Source organism: Clavelina lepadiformis, chromosome 1, assembly GCF_947623445.1.
Source record: "Clavelina lepadiformis chromosome 1, kaClaLepa1.1, whole genome shotgun sequence".
NCBI classification, from domain to species: Eukaryota; Metazoa; Chordata; class Ascidiacea; order Aplousobranchia; family Clavelinidae; genus Clavelina; species Clavelina lepadiformis.
In genome coordinates this window covers 14475420-14490713 of record NC_135240.1, presented here as the reverse complement: position 1 = coordinate 14490713, position 15294 = coordinate 14475420, and the positions used below count along the sequence as shown (strand labels likewise).

Below are 15294 nucleotides of genomic sequence, written 5' to 3'. Positions count from 1 at the left end.
AGAACAGTAAGAAACATATTGACATAGTATAGACACATTTATAATTGGTAGTACTTAGTCCAAAATCCACAGGTGATTTAAATAAACTATGGCGCATGTTGGTTGGTAGCTAAAACCAAATTCATGTAGATTGGCTTACCTGGCACTAGTCAACTGATATCTACAACAAAATTTTCAAACTTTTCCAACCCAGAAGTTGCACCTAAGGCCAAATGACATGTTTTGAATTTACTGATGAAATAAGTAACCAATGTCATTGCCACACTACACAAGAGTGACAGCTTTCATGAAAAACATAGGGTAGACTAACCAATTTGCGAAACACTTCATATAACGCTAAGTAAAATGTAAATAAAAAAAGTTTTACTGATCACACAGCCATGGTTTTTATATCATTAGAAGCGTAATTTTATTCTCTATATTATACTTTAAAACCGTAAATTTTCAATCAATTATCTTTCAGGTGGTAGCAAAAGTTTAATTTTTGCGCCAGTGTGCGAATGCAAAAAACATTGATTTTACACTTATTCGAGCTAGTTTTACTGTTTTCGGATTGGTTAATTTTACATAAATAGAATTTAAATTTTTATTACGCCCTGCCAAACTTTTGTCATTTTTCAAAAATAAACATACGTATAGTACGTTATATACGTCTCGAATAGAAACCATAACCTTTATTCTTTTGTAAGTATTGTATGCTGATTCTAAGCAGAGGCGCTTTCTAATCGTATCGTTAACTTTTGCCATTGACTGTAGGGAGCGAAAAGTAAGGTGCTATTCTTGTTAGAGCATGCTCAAATATGATACGATAAATATTTTTTCTAGCCATAATACATATATTTGACATACAGGCTTATACCGTATACACCAAAATATTAAGACCAGGTTAAACCGAGCCAAATACCAAGAAATCGGAGAAATGAAAAGTAGCGAATCGTTTTATTTACTGCTAAAGAACATCGGAAACTTAAGGTAAAAGAACATCGAAATCCACAACCGTCAATCAATGTTCAATATCGAGTGCATTCAGAGGCGTTGTATTTATATAAAATGAAACATTCGACACTTTTCTGCTGCTAAAACCTTATCATACGGCTCTATCTTTTATAGTTTCAAATCAGTTTAACTCGTGCATTGTTATCACGTCCCTTTATAAGTAGCAAATAATCGTACTGTCAAAGATTAATTTTACATAGAATTAAGGAGTAAAGAATTAATCTCACTCTACTTTTTGGCTTTAAATTACAATTATTTTCTATATATAATGCATATTTGCGTTTCTTGATACACTTTGTCAAATTTTCAGACAATAAACTTCTGTATCTCTTTTGTTTTCTTTTTTCAAGAATTCAACGAAAACAGCAAAACCATTCGCAACAAATGAGTTAAATTAATGGTTTTGCAATTTAATTAAGCATAAATGCCGTCACAGCTTACAAGGAAATTGGATTTTATTTAGGAATTTCATATTTTGGTCGTTTGGATAAAGTAGTTGCAAATGTCAAAAAAACATTCTTAATTCAAGATATTTTGCGGATATATATATGTGCCACACAGAGATGTCTTCTATAAGCAGAAGACACGTCATGTATCTAACACCTGGCAAAAAAGGTACCGTTGTCTGGAAGCTTTCAGTGTGAACGTTTTCAGACAACGTTCGTTTAAAAACGCATTAGCCAAAAAGTCTTTCATCAAGCAATTAAGTTTATTCTTTAGCCAGCGGAGCTAAATTTTAGAACGTTATGACAGTACGAGTCACTATTTTTTCCTGTGTACCTACCTCTCAATGCACTTAATATTGGTTTTTATGACCAACAATGGCACACTTTAAGTGCGTATTTTTAAACTTAATGGCTGCATGATGGGTCAGAACTTCTGCCCACTTACTTTTTAGTTCATAAAGAGAATAAATCAGTCAATTTCTGTGTAACAGTGTAGCACAGTAGCAGTGTAGCCTAACTGCCTCTGGGGCATTGTGTGCGCACGCGCTCGTCGTTTTTTGTTGTTTGGTGCGCTAAAGACCTTGCTGCAAACGACTGAACATCGCATTCCGGTACGACGGCACATAAACTAGCCTACTGACACTATTACAAACTGGGTCTAGTATACAAGTGCACAGCCAGATAACGTCATAATTTGAGTAGCTGGGGTCTAGTATACAAAGGCATCCTGTGGTTGTGCAATGTGCACTTGCATACTAGACCGCACATATTGTTCGTGAAGATGAAGCCTAAGATTAGCCCTAATTCTTCCAGAAAATAAAACTGACCGCCCACTTTTCCCTTACAGTACGGCACTACAATAGAGATCTAGCAACAATATTGTTGTAAGATTCTCAATTTTTGCTCAGCACAGTTAATGGCCACTAAAAAACAATACAATACGTAAAAAAAACTTAACAAAAGATCATAGACTAGTGCTTTTTAGAACTTTTGATGACGGTTCGCAATCTTTAATGTCACGACAATTTCATCCGCACGTGATAAAATCCATGCTGTAAAATGTTTGGCAGGCTGGCGATTAAGTCATTTGTTCACATTTTCTTGATAGCTTACTACTTTTTGAAACTAAACCTTATATAAAAAAATTTGAACCAGAATCCGTATACGTTTGCGTGTCAGCATTTTTAACCGTCAATTCGACCCAAACGAAAACAAAATCACTAGAAGTTAACCTTTGTCCTACTGCAGGGGTCGGCAACCTTTTTGAGCCGCGGGCCAATTTGATAAAATAAAATATACTGGCGGGCCGTAACTGCCGGGACAGCTTTTCTGAAACGCGAATATCTTACCCTTAAATCAGGGGTCGGCAACCTTTTGCTAGTCACGGGCCAAATGTCGAGCGTACAACTCTTTGGCGGGCCGGAATTTTCATTAATACTATAATTGCTAAATGCTAACACTACAGTTTGAAACTCAATAAGACACGGCGGGCCGTATTCTTGTGATAACTAATTAATATGTCTCGGGCCGGACGATTTCGCATGGCGGGCCGGATCCGGCCCGCGGGCCGTAGGTTGCCGACCCCTGTCCTACTGCATGGGTACAATTGTAACCTTTCCAATTTTAAATTAAGACAGTATTTTTTCTAGAAACCTGAGAGACCTGAAATTTCCTGACATCTCTACATTTTTGTGTTAGATTAGGTAGACTAAATTTCAAAAAAAAATCTTTACACGTTACCGAGATAGAGGATCGAGTTGTTTTTACACCCTTAAGAGGCGGCATGGGTACAATTGTACCCTTACACATTTTGTATCGAAATGACGCCGGAATGCATAAAACAAATACAATTTTTCGAATGTTCAATGAACCAGATTACAGAAATGATTTATTTGATACAGAAATATGAAAGAAAACTTAATCGAGGTGGTTTAAGTCCGTTTCACAAGTAATACACTTTGTATTTGTTACTGAGTGTTTGTCGCCAACAGGCTGAACGCAAACCACGCAGTTTTTCCTGGTCTAACGTCGTTTTCGTTTCTGGTGTCTGCAACATAGCAGTTACCAACAATCAGTGTGCGACTACACGACTTCCATGAGGTTCTTTGGAGTTAGTTTCTGGAGTTAGTTCGCCTTCTGGTGGTGTCGCAGTGTGCCGTCCTAGAACCTTTTCCACTGCAGCTCGAAGGAAACGATTTCTCATCACCATCCGGTTGGCAGAGCGATCTTCCCCTGAAGGCATACATAGCTGTTTCGCAAGATCTTTCAGAAACTTTCTCCGTTGGTCCTTTTTTCAGAACTCTTGGTTGTGCTCCCTGTAGATGATAAACGACGCTAAGCCAGTGAAGTCGATCATAAAAACGTCAATGGCCAACGCAATGTCCGTCGTTTACTCACCCAGCATTTTGTCCATCGTGTCCAACCCACCTTTGGTTTTGACATAAGACTTGATTATCTAGGGTTTGCTTGATTGCGTCGCTTCGACTTCTCCAGTCATGTGCATGGATGATAGAAGAGCACGACCGATTTTTTTTCTTTGGCACATATGAACAGACTCTTGCATCTTGATGGTAGACGAAATTGGTCGAGTAAACAGCCCTTTCCTTGGCTGGCTAGGCAAAAACCTTTTGTTTTTTCTGACTGTTCCAACTAAAGTCATATCCCATATGTTCATTACATTAGCTAGCTGTGACTGTGACGAAGAAAGAAATTATCGGTGGTGACATTTCTTCCAGAGCCTTTATACAAACAGGCCAGGTTCAGCTTGTCTGGGACCATCTACTGGTTTACCAGTATAAATCTGACCATGTAGCGGGTAGGAGTTTGATGCATCACAAGCCCAGAAATCCTTGATGCCATATTTAGCCTGTTTTGATGGTATATGCTGTGTAAATTGAGTATGTCCTCGATATGGAAAAAATTGTTCATCTATGGTGATACATTCATGTGGTTTGTAGGCACTCCTAATTTTTATTCAGCATGAGCCAAATATCTCGTATTGGTGCAGCTTTATCATTTTACTCATGCTCTGCACGGGTATTTTCGTTGTCAAATCTAATAAATCTGAGCATCATCTTGAAACGGTATCGAAACATAGCTGCACGTACAAGAGGCAAAGCATCTACTTTCCACATATCTTCCAGATTATCTTTGTTATTTCTGCGTAGACCAGCAACAAAAAAGATGCCAATAAATGCTAAAGAATCTATGCTAAATTTCGAATCAGTGAAATGCCATGCAATATCAGCGGAAATTTATGGGAGTTGAGTACAGGGGCATAATGAGCTGTTTTTCTGAGTGTAATCGAGGTCACAAAGATAACATATCATATAGCGTTGTCCAATGCCTACGTGGCCTAACAACACGTGTGATACTTCCGTAGAGCACAATATTTAAACGTTCGGACCATTAAATACGGTACACCGCACAAAAAGTATAACCAACTTGGGAATTTCAATATAAAATGTATGTGGGTACAATTGTACCCATACCGCCTTTTAGCGGTGTAAAATTATGCAGTAGGACAAAGGTTAAACAGTCCTGAAATGTTACGTGACAGCTTAACTTAGTTTAACTCTTCCTATCAAGCACACGTTACGTCAGATTTAAACTACCAGAGATAAATGCTTTGTACTATTTTTATTTCTTATATGTGTAAATATGTGCTGTGTAAATCTGCACTCCAGCACCAAGCACTTCCATATATTTTATTGCACTATACACATGTTTTCACCTATATTACATGAATATTTTCAATTGTGTTTCACCAATGGATGTTAGCTGGCTTTAACTCACCTTCGATCTTATTGAGTGCGGGCAACATTTAGTAATGCTGTACCCTCAAATTTAATTAATTATGGGTTTAGTGACCGTGATAGTTGTTACCAGGTATTATTTTCTTGATTATTTTTGAGAACGTTTTAAACCTTTTCAGCTTTGCCACTTTTCCCCGTTCTTTGGGGGATGTTAGTAGCAGCTCGCTTGATTTTTCGTCTCCACCGCGTTTTTCACGAAAAATAAAATAATTAATAGATTGATCAAATGCGAACCGAGATCGATTCCCAGTTACGCTACCACTGCAAGTTCCTTCCGGATAGTTCGAACAACACTTTGCTTCTGTTCAGGAGTCTTGTCTGATGAACAGTTCCAAGCTCATGTACTGTAATACAAAACATGAACAAATAAAAAAAAACTTGCACGGATACAAAATCGGCAAAACCAAGGCTCGAACAATGAGAAACCATTGCCGAGTATAAGTCGTGGAAAGACTTTCCTCAGTCCGAGAATTGTGACACCATACCAGACTAGTTCGTCGGACAACTTTTTATGCCATTCACGTCACCGTAGTTAGGCCTCGTCTAATCCGCGCCGTGCTGCGGATCGGCCAAAGCCCAAGGGACAAGGGTGCAACAAGATTTAAAATCAAAACCAAGAGTTTGCAGGGTAACTTTACAACCCAGTTTGGATAATATATAATCTGCCATTTTTGAGTGCGAAATCTCCCACGCAACAAAATGAAACAAATAGCCATTGTATATGCAATTAATTTTAATCCACCGTGCACTTAGCAAACTTTTTAATCTGGTTTATAATCACAAACAATGAGAATATTATTTTAACTATTTTTTCTTGTTTTATAAGCCCTGAATTAGACGTTTTTCACATTTCTGATAACCAGCTTGTTCACCCTAGTGGAAACTTTGTATGATGTACCGGATTTCTCTAGTTGGCTTTTGCGCCATCCTTCTGGCACGAAATTGCCTTTCTGCCGTATATTTTGCATTAGAAGTACAGTATTACGTTGGCGTTGCGCAATTTTAGCCTTATTTATTGGCACTTTTATTCGACAAACCAAACACAAAATTTCCTGTAGGGTTTGTTTGTGAACAATACTAAACAAGAATTTTTATGTAATTTAAGGTGCTGCGAACCAGAAAAGTTGAGATCCTCAGACCAACACTATTTTTGTGGTAAACACGTTCACTTCTTGTTCATATTTTACTTGCAGACTTGTAGCATATTGATATTTTGGTCTAAATACTGTAAAACCATGGTAATTTACTAAATAGGGTTGAGAATGGATTCAAGCAGACAAGGAACGAGTAAACAGTTCAATCTGTTACCAGAGGTATATATTTATATCACTATATTTTTTCAAATTTATAATTAGGCCTATATTTACAATTAATCATTAGTTTATGTGAAATATGTACATGTATATTCTAAAAGGTTACTGACAAGCTTCCTTTATTTGAAAGTATTTATAACGTTTATGATTAAAATTGGTTTACATCAATATAGAGCCCAATTCATGACTAGTTTCCATTTATACCAGACTTGTTTAAATCTTTATGCCAGCATATAGGCCCAACCGGCTTATAAGCCTTTTTCTGCTCTTTGTGTTTAAAATATTTTTAAAAGCGTATGCTTGTCATAAGCCCATGTGTTGTTTTTGCCTTTGATTATAATAGAATAACTGCACCTCGCACCATGAAGTCTTAGTCTATGACGTTCGCTCGCCCTCGCAACTTCATAACAATGCATTGTGCTTCTAAACAAAGGATTCTATAACGTAACTGTTATTCCTTAGGGCTACCATATGTCCTCTTTTAGGAGGATTTGTCCTCTTTTCTAAAGAAAAATGAATTGTCCTCCGAGGGCACTGAAAAATGCCCAGATGTCCTCTTTTTTTGCATTTTGCGCTTTCTTGCTTATATTTTCAACAGAATTATATGTTTATGTGACTTTTCGGCATGAGGCCTAAGTCAAGTCAAATGACTTTTAAGCGACAGCATGATGTCTAATCATTTTTCTTATCATTGTTTTAATTTAGACAAACATGAAATCTAAATAAAGCTAAGCAATAATGCCAAAGAGGAACACTGTGTTTTTTGATGAACTGCGGCAGAAGTATCCTTGTTTCAGAAAAGGACATAATGATTTTGAAGCTGGATGCATTACTTGTGCATATGCGTATAATTATCTAAAAACATGTGATAAATTCTTTAAACGTAAAACTTTATTTGCATTGTACTTGCTGGAGAAATTGTCCTCTTTTTTAGCAATGAAAATATGGTAGGCCTATTATTACTGGCAACACAACTTTCTGCAAATTGCCTGTTTGGCTGACTATTTGCAACAACTATTAATTTTTTTATTTGTATACATTGTTAAACGAATTTCAACTGATGTATGCATTTGACCACTTAACGTAAATAATAAAAACACCGACATCTGCTTTACTTATAAATAGTCATTACCAGGACGGCCAAGTGAACTCATGCGGAAAGGTGAAAGTGCAATTTCGTAACCACAGTTGAAACCTGTCTTGATACATTGTTTATTTAGCGTTGATTAGAGAAAAACGGTAGTCAATGATATTGGCATTAATGATTTGATGTCATGAAAGCAAAAGTATTTTAGTTAATATTTTGTATTAGTGCATTATTGCATTTTATTAGCCCACTGCTAATTTTTTAGATGATTTTGACACGCTCAAAAGTGGTCTATACGCCAGAATATATGGTAGCTGTAAAACTACTTTGATTTAAAAGATTTTTTTTTTCTGAAAAACACTTTAGAAGGCGTATGGACGGACATGTCATTGTAAAATACCCACTGTCCAACTTCCTAAATAGATTTTGTATTTGTATATTTAGCTGTACAATGTAGTTTAATGTATAATAGTAAAATATTTGTAAAATCTTGCATTGTACATTAATATCATACATATGCAATTCATAGGAAAAGGAGTTGTTGAAAAATCTTCAAAGAGAAGCAGCAATATATCGTGGATATCCAACTGCGTTGGTAGTTGGTCTTTTATCAAATTTTGGCTTAAAAAGATATCTTCCGAAAGTTAATGCTTTAGGAAGAGCTTCACTTACAATTTTGGCATGTATGTTTATCAGATTTTTAAAAAGTATTGGAAACGATTCAATTGAAATTCACTCAGAGAGAACATTCATATCTAATTTCATTAAGTTTCTAAACCAGTGTTGTAATGACTTGAGTCAATGACCTGACTTGACTTGACTCGAGTCTCAGAAAGTAAATTGACCAAGTCATTAAATCTTGGTTGTTAATTTATTGACCAACTGAATTACAGACATTTTATTTCATTGCGAACATTCGGTTAAAGGTATAGCCAATGACATGACTTGATTTGACTTGCGTTATATTTTAACTTGACTTGATCCAATCAGTAATTTGACTCGACTTGACTTAAGTCAACTTCCCAAATGACTTGACTTGACTCGAGTCCTAAAAATGACTTGGTTGCAGCACTGCTCTAAACGTTCACATGTCTTTTGTAAAACAGTTTGTTAACATGTTTTTCAAAGTATTAAGACAGGGTCTTTTATTCTTCTTTGTATTGGTACCAAAAAGATCTCTAGGACTAGGACTCTCTAGGTGTAGGACTAGCTCTCTAGGACTCTAGTATTAAGACAGGGTCTTTTATTCTTCTTTGCATTGGTACCAAAAAGCTCTCTAGGACTAGGACTGGACATTTTGGTCAATTAGTTACTCCACAAGGAAATTATTTTTCGGTTTGTGTTATTGTTGGTGCTCAAATTTACATGAAAAATGTATAAGTTGGCAACTATACAGTCACGGTCATTTAACCATGAAAAAGGCTAAAACAATGCATTACAGTTAGAGAGGATTTGTATGTGGGGTAGCACCTATTCCTGATTCAATTTATAGTCGAGGTTGGTGTTATTCTTACTATAAAAATATGGTGATTTAGATTTTGTGGACACAAATGTCAGCACAATGACACTTGTCAAAGCTGGTGTAAAAATGTTGGGTCCTAGGACAAAACAAAACATGATTTTGCTTCTAGATGCACATAGGTTGTGGTACAGTGAACGATTGCTTCATCCTTGTCATTGTGTTGAAAGTTGGCCATTGTCTGATGTCATGTGTTACTTAAGGTGAGGGCAAGTCCAAAAACAAGTTGATCTTATAAGAAAGAACACTATTAACTTAACATTCTGGTAAAACAGTTTTGAAAATTAATTCTTAATTAGGTAGTTATGGGCCAAAACAATCACAAAAAGGCTCAGTTTTTGGTCTTCATTGTGACGTAAATTTGCACCTGTGAAGTTACCGTATCCCTTGGACTGCCTGCATAGGCTACTTGTCAAACCGAGACCGTGGTTGGGCTAATGGCTGTCACCTATCAAGCTATTATCACAATCTATACAGCTGTATCAGATACATACGTTATATACAGTAGCTATTGCTAAACTTATGAATTTACGAATGTTGTCTTTGATTACCTATAACATCACAAGAGCCTTGATCTACATTACGTCACAATTAAGGCAAATTGTGTGATTTTTTTGGTTATAATAACCTAACCAAGAATTATTTTTAAAAATTCTTTCACCAGAATACGAGTATTGAGTGAATCATGTTCTTTCATATAAGATCAACTTGTTTTTGGACTTGCTCCTCACTTTGAAGACTGAATCCAATTTAAAAATGGCTTGGACGTTGGTTGAGTGACAGACATTTTACTCCGAAAGCAATGAGGTGATGTTGTGCATATCATCTCTGCATCCAATTTAGTTACAACAGGAAGATTTCAAGTTTTTATATTTATAAATTTTCTGCTTTAATTGAAGTTTTTGTCTCCAATCGATGTCTAGACGAATTCACCAGCTTTGGTGCAAAAGCTTTGAATGAACTTGTACAGGATTTGCTTCCAGTTAGAAAAACAGTAACAGTTTTAAAACTATACCAATTAAAAAAATTTTATAACCATTTTGGGATGATTACTGTACAGTGTACACATAAACTGCAATGTAAGCAAGGTTCTATGGTTTGTTAATAGTTTTCAATACGTATCTACTCTTTGTGAAGCTTGGAAAGTTTTATTTAAATGCTAGACATCTACAAACTCAAGAGAATTAGAATCATTATGAACAAATCATGAGAACATTGCTAAATATTTTATGAACAACTTTCGCAGTAACTTGGAAGAACATATTTGAGCAAAGTCTGCAGACTTAATGAAATTTGACAAGAATGTTCCTTCTTATCTGCAATTTTTTGTAGCATTACACTGTTCTTAATACCATATATATAGATAAAAATCCAGTCACTTCCCAGATGTTGAAAGGAATTATTATTGCAGTATTTTACAATTTATTTTACAATAATACATTTTACAATGTACAATTTTGTCTTCCACTACATAGGTCTTATAGGTAATGGCGTTGGCAAAATGACATACATCCCAGTTGTTCTTGAGAGGATCAAATTAGATTTGCCAGAAAGTTCTGAACTTCGACAGGCCGTTATTGAGGCAACAAACAAGGGTTCCAGCAATGTAGGCTCAGTTATATTTCCTCAACCTGGTAATGAGTATAAAGGAAAAGAAGCTTTTCATTACAGTGAACAAAGGAGTAATGATGATAATGAACTGACATTCGAAAAACCAATAAAAGTTTCATCAGGCACAACAAATGAGAACTCTGGTGATAAACTAATTTCCTATTCTGATTTAAGAGCTAAATACAGAAATATGGAAAGTGAGAAAATTTATGACAACCAAAGTGGATATTCTTCACCAGATGTACAACAACCAACACACTCCTATGGTGGGAGCATAGACAAGATACCTAAACAAAGAGTCAACAAATATGGAGATCTAATAATTGATGAATGAGTGTAATTTTCATTGCAAGTTATGTGATCTTTACAGGCATATGCAAGCCTGTGTTAACCTCACGTTACACAAATGTGGAAAGGAATTATTAATTTTTAAATACATTTGATGTGAATTTTTTTCCAATAAAAAAAATCTGAAATGTTTCAAATGTAACGGAAAAGTAATGTATGTCATTTAAGTGGTATATCTCATTTGTAATCGATTGAGCAGATTTGATGTTTTACAACTCGATTCACCAGAAATAAACTAATCCGGTTGAAATTAATTTCGGGGACATTTAAATGTGTTTCTTCTTGTCCATCAAGAGCGAACAAATCTACCTACCTTTCTAGGTGTATGCTGTTGCAATTCAAGTAAACTGCAATTTGACCCCACAAAGAGTAAAAGTATGTCAGTTCTGTATATTTGACATGTCAAAATAGTTACCAAATCTTACAAAGCAAATTGTACTGTCAAGACTTGAGAATTACAGTCCCTTTCCACTTGCAAGTTCTTCAAGGAGATGTTGTTGCATCTACTGTACACATCTTGCAACATGGAAGACTCACTTTAAATCATGATTTAATACAACATAAAAAGGTACAGGTGGCGAAGCCGTGTTAACATTAATGATGTAACAAAAGCAGAATACGATTTCATCTCATAATTAAAGTGTAATTTATTAACGCGACCTTACGTAAGCATGAAATTGATTCTTCCTTTATTCCTTGATGCTGGAGTAGTTCTTAGTCGTACAATGCTTTAACAAAAACAAAGAATCTATTTCAACAAAAGTAGGTCGCGCATGATGCAGCCTGTTAAAGACAGGCGGGTAGGTTAGCAAAATGGTTATGCAAAAAGTTGGTTTAAGGTCATACTGGAGTTGGATTTATATTGGAAAGTATTTTTAAGTTAGGTTAACAAGAAACTGAAAAATAGCTTGAGGCGCATCTTTTTCGGTGAAATAGTGGCAGTCAAAAAAATCAAGTTTTGTAGTATATAATTAATATGCAATAAGACCAATTCCATTCGCTCCAAACTGACACCAGAAAAGCGCTTGGCCTTGCGCTTGGCCTTGCGCCTGGCGTAATTTTTCACTAAACAAAACAAGAATAAGTTACTTCGTTACTATTTTGATACCAAAATGTTGTCTTGCTTATGGTTATTTTTTATTCGGTCCATTTAACAAATCCTTTTTATGATGAATTTTAACTATGAACAAATTGAGCAGGTATAGACGTAATTAAGTTGCCGTTACATAAATATTTAAAAATTTTTGTTTGACTAGACGCATTGTCAAATGTTATCGACAAATTTCTACAGGAAAACGTTTAGTATTGTATGCCAAGTTACTGGCAGCCAAACAGGCTTTCTATTAAAGATAAAGTCCATTATAAGAAATGGCTACGTGGCCAGTTACAAGAAGAGAAAAAATAAAATAAAAGGCAAAACATACTAATTAACTGTACCAAATATTTTTAGAATAAACGAAAGTTGTGTAAATCGAACCTCCGGGGGAATTGGTCCTCTCTTGCTTTTGGATTACTTTCATATGGCTTGATGCTCAAACGCTGGGGTGATTTAAGACATCTTGCCAAGACGAAGAAAAAATTTGTGTTCTCTGCTGGCAAACCTCTGAGGTATTAGGCGCTCGATAGTAACAAAGAAATGAAGGATGTAAGACCTTGGGGGGCATAGAGCAAAATTTAGGAAGCCATAAACTGAAAAGAAATGCACAACCAAATCTTAGGCAGTTTGTTTTTTGAAAGAAAAACAAAAATTTATGCATTTTGGACCATATAACTTAAAACTATACGGGGAAGCATGCCCCCGGACACCTCTAGGATAGGTTACTATGTCTACCGTTTATATGTGACCCTCACTGTTGGTCCGTTCTCTTGACATCATTACGTCATTACATTACTATTTCCATTTCACTCACTTGGTGAACACATTCAAACGTCGACTTGCATGAAATCATTCAAAGGCCGTCATGGACCGTCAAAGTTATAATGGCATAACCACTTTTAATTGGAACGGAGCGGCTAGTCCACCGTAAGCCATAGTTTCGCAATTAATCTACATTAAGCCGCAACACTTAAATTGTCTGTAAATAATCTCTAGTTTTTTGCTAAAGTTTTATTCTTTTGATGAGGGAAAATTTTAACATTGCTTGAATCGTATTGATGCTTGAAATTGCAAGGTTTTATATTTTGGGGCGAAATCGCTGGTATTAGTGTGGCTAATTGATACAGTATTAACATTGCAAAAATGACCGGGAAACTGCAATTCATAAGTTTGTTTCATAAGACCCAAACAAAAGTGGTCATGATGTTGCAATGTGTGCATCACCTAATTTGGCGGGAGAAATAGATCACAATAATATCAAGAGAACAGACAAACAGAAGAAAAGGCCAGATTTTCTTGTAATGAACACAATTGTACATCAAAATTAGGTCATTTCTATTTTAAGTGTTTTTCAACATACGAGGCCCCCGGCTGCAGCCGTCAGCCACCCCCTTGTTTTTCCGCATGAGGTACATGGTGTACCGACACTTAATCACGCGACGCTTAATCACCGACACATAATCACTAGGACACTTAATCACGCGACACATAATCACTAGGACAATTAATCACGCGACACATAATTACTAGGACATTTAATCACGCGACTTGGATACTTAATCACGCGACATTTAATCACGCGACCCATAATCACTTGGATGTCGGAAAAGCGTGAGGAAAATTCAGTTATTCAAGCTCGTGTGCATTTCTCTGTGGGGATGGCGATGTGAATTGTTTTTAAGGTTGGCCTAAAGCCAAAGCGTCATCTAACGCAAAGCGTCCTGCGCAAAGTTAATGAAATTGGCATGAAATGTGACTACGAGTCTAATGACGAATTAAGAACAGCTGTTCGGTGTTTACCAGCCTTAGCCATGGTCCCTTCCTCTGACGTAGTCGAGTCATTTCTGATCTTAGCTGATAGCATGCCCGATCACGAGAAGATGCCTGAGCTGCTTTCGTATTTCGAACACACATATATCAGAGGCAGACGACGTCCGGGACGTGGTGAAAATTACGGCTCAGCCATCTTTCCAATCGAAAATTGGCATTTTGGTCTCCAAGTGCTTTTTCAATGCCACCACCCGACATTGTGGACTTTCATACAGGGAATTGAAAAAGACATTCGAGACATGGGAAATGTAAGCAAAACACAGTTGACCGTTATCTGTCAAGCGAGATTTTAGTCTATCTTCGTGCAGTTGCTTACATTTCCCATGCATAACATTGCTGTAAATTGTAAATAAACATTGTAAATGTGTGATTAAATGTCCTAGTGATTATGTGTCGCGTGATTAAATGTCCTAGTGATTATGTGTCGGTGATTAAGCGTCGCGTGATTAAGTGTCACCAAACCCATTACTTACGTGATGTCACACTAAATGCTCGTTTATTTTGCTAATCTGGCGCCAATGCATCATGCATTCACGATTAATTTTCACTTGTGGACCAATTGATACTGTGTTACGTCAGCGTTTCATTATACAACTTCTACTGAGATTGGATATAGGCGTGAGTGTGACGTGGAAACGATTCTTTCCTGCATCTTTCTGTGGCAGGCTAAACAAGTCCCGAAAATCTTTCAAATTCCAAAGTGCGTTAATCATAGCTTGCAGTCAGAATTTAAATCGGTGAGACCAATTTTCAAAACGTGCTGAAACAAAAAGGAGTTTCTCCAATTTGTACATCGTGGCCTGCAGGTCTCGACATTCAGTGATGAAAGCCGAAAATCTTCCATAGCTCACGGTTTTCCTTCTTTTCGAAGTTTATCTATTGTCAAATATCCTGCAAAATACTTGGCTTGCAATCTTTGCATCATCCCCTCTCCCTTCTTAAAATGACGTGAAAAATATGAAATACGCTTAGGTAACTCTACTTTTTGAGTACAATAACGATGTAAATTTTTGGAAAAACTTGTTTTTACGTGGGCCACATGATCGCATAAAAAGATTCACTAGTATTTGGTGTTAGAATGATAATTAAGCATTGCATGTTATAAAAATGCTTCATTTCTATCGTTGGTATCCATGAGCTGCAGCTATAGCTTGGCTTGTATGAAGTGTTAGTGATGTTGACGGTTAGGTAACGCACAGGATACATGTCCACTACTTTCCGTATTAAACAAAC

General features: G+C 36.3%; 1 protein-coding gene across 1 annotated transcript; it reads left to right on the top strand.

Annotated features, from left to right (window-relative positions):
- The first annotated feature begins 6411 nt into the window (after positions 1 to 6411).
- Positions 6412 to 11389, top strand: LOC143460979 (uncharacterized). Its single transcript, XM_076958694.1, has 3 exons — positions 6412 to 6570; positions 8187 to 8340; positions 10652 to 11389. The coding sequence occupies exons 1-3, from the start codon at positions 6520 to 6522 to the stop codon at positions 11119 to 11121; spliced, it is 675 nt and encodes a 224-aa protein (XP_076814809.1). The 5' UTR covers positions 6412 to 6519; the 3' UTR covers positions 11122 to 11389.
- The last annotated feature ends 3905 nt before the right edge of the window (positions 11390 to 15294 follow it).

Excerpts from the sequence above, each read along its gene's own strand:
- LOC143460979 (XM_076958694.1), top strand. The coding sequence starts at position 6,520 with ATGGATTCAAGCAGACAAGGAACGAGTAAACAGTTCAATCTGTTACCA. Across the intron at positions 6,571-8,186 it reads AGTTCAATCTGTTACCAGAG|GAAAAGGAGTTGTTGAAAAA; the intron begins GTATATATTTAT and ends TGCAATTCATAG. Across the intron at positions 8,341-10,651 it reads TTCACTTACAATTTTGGCAT|GTCTTATAGGTAATGGCGTT; the intron begins GTATGTTTATCA and ends TCCACTACATAG.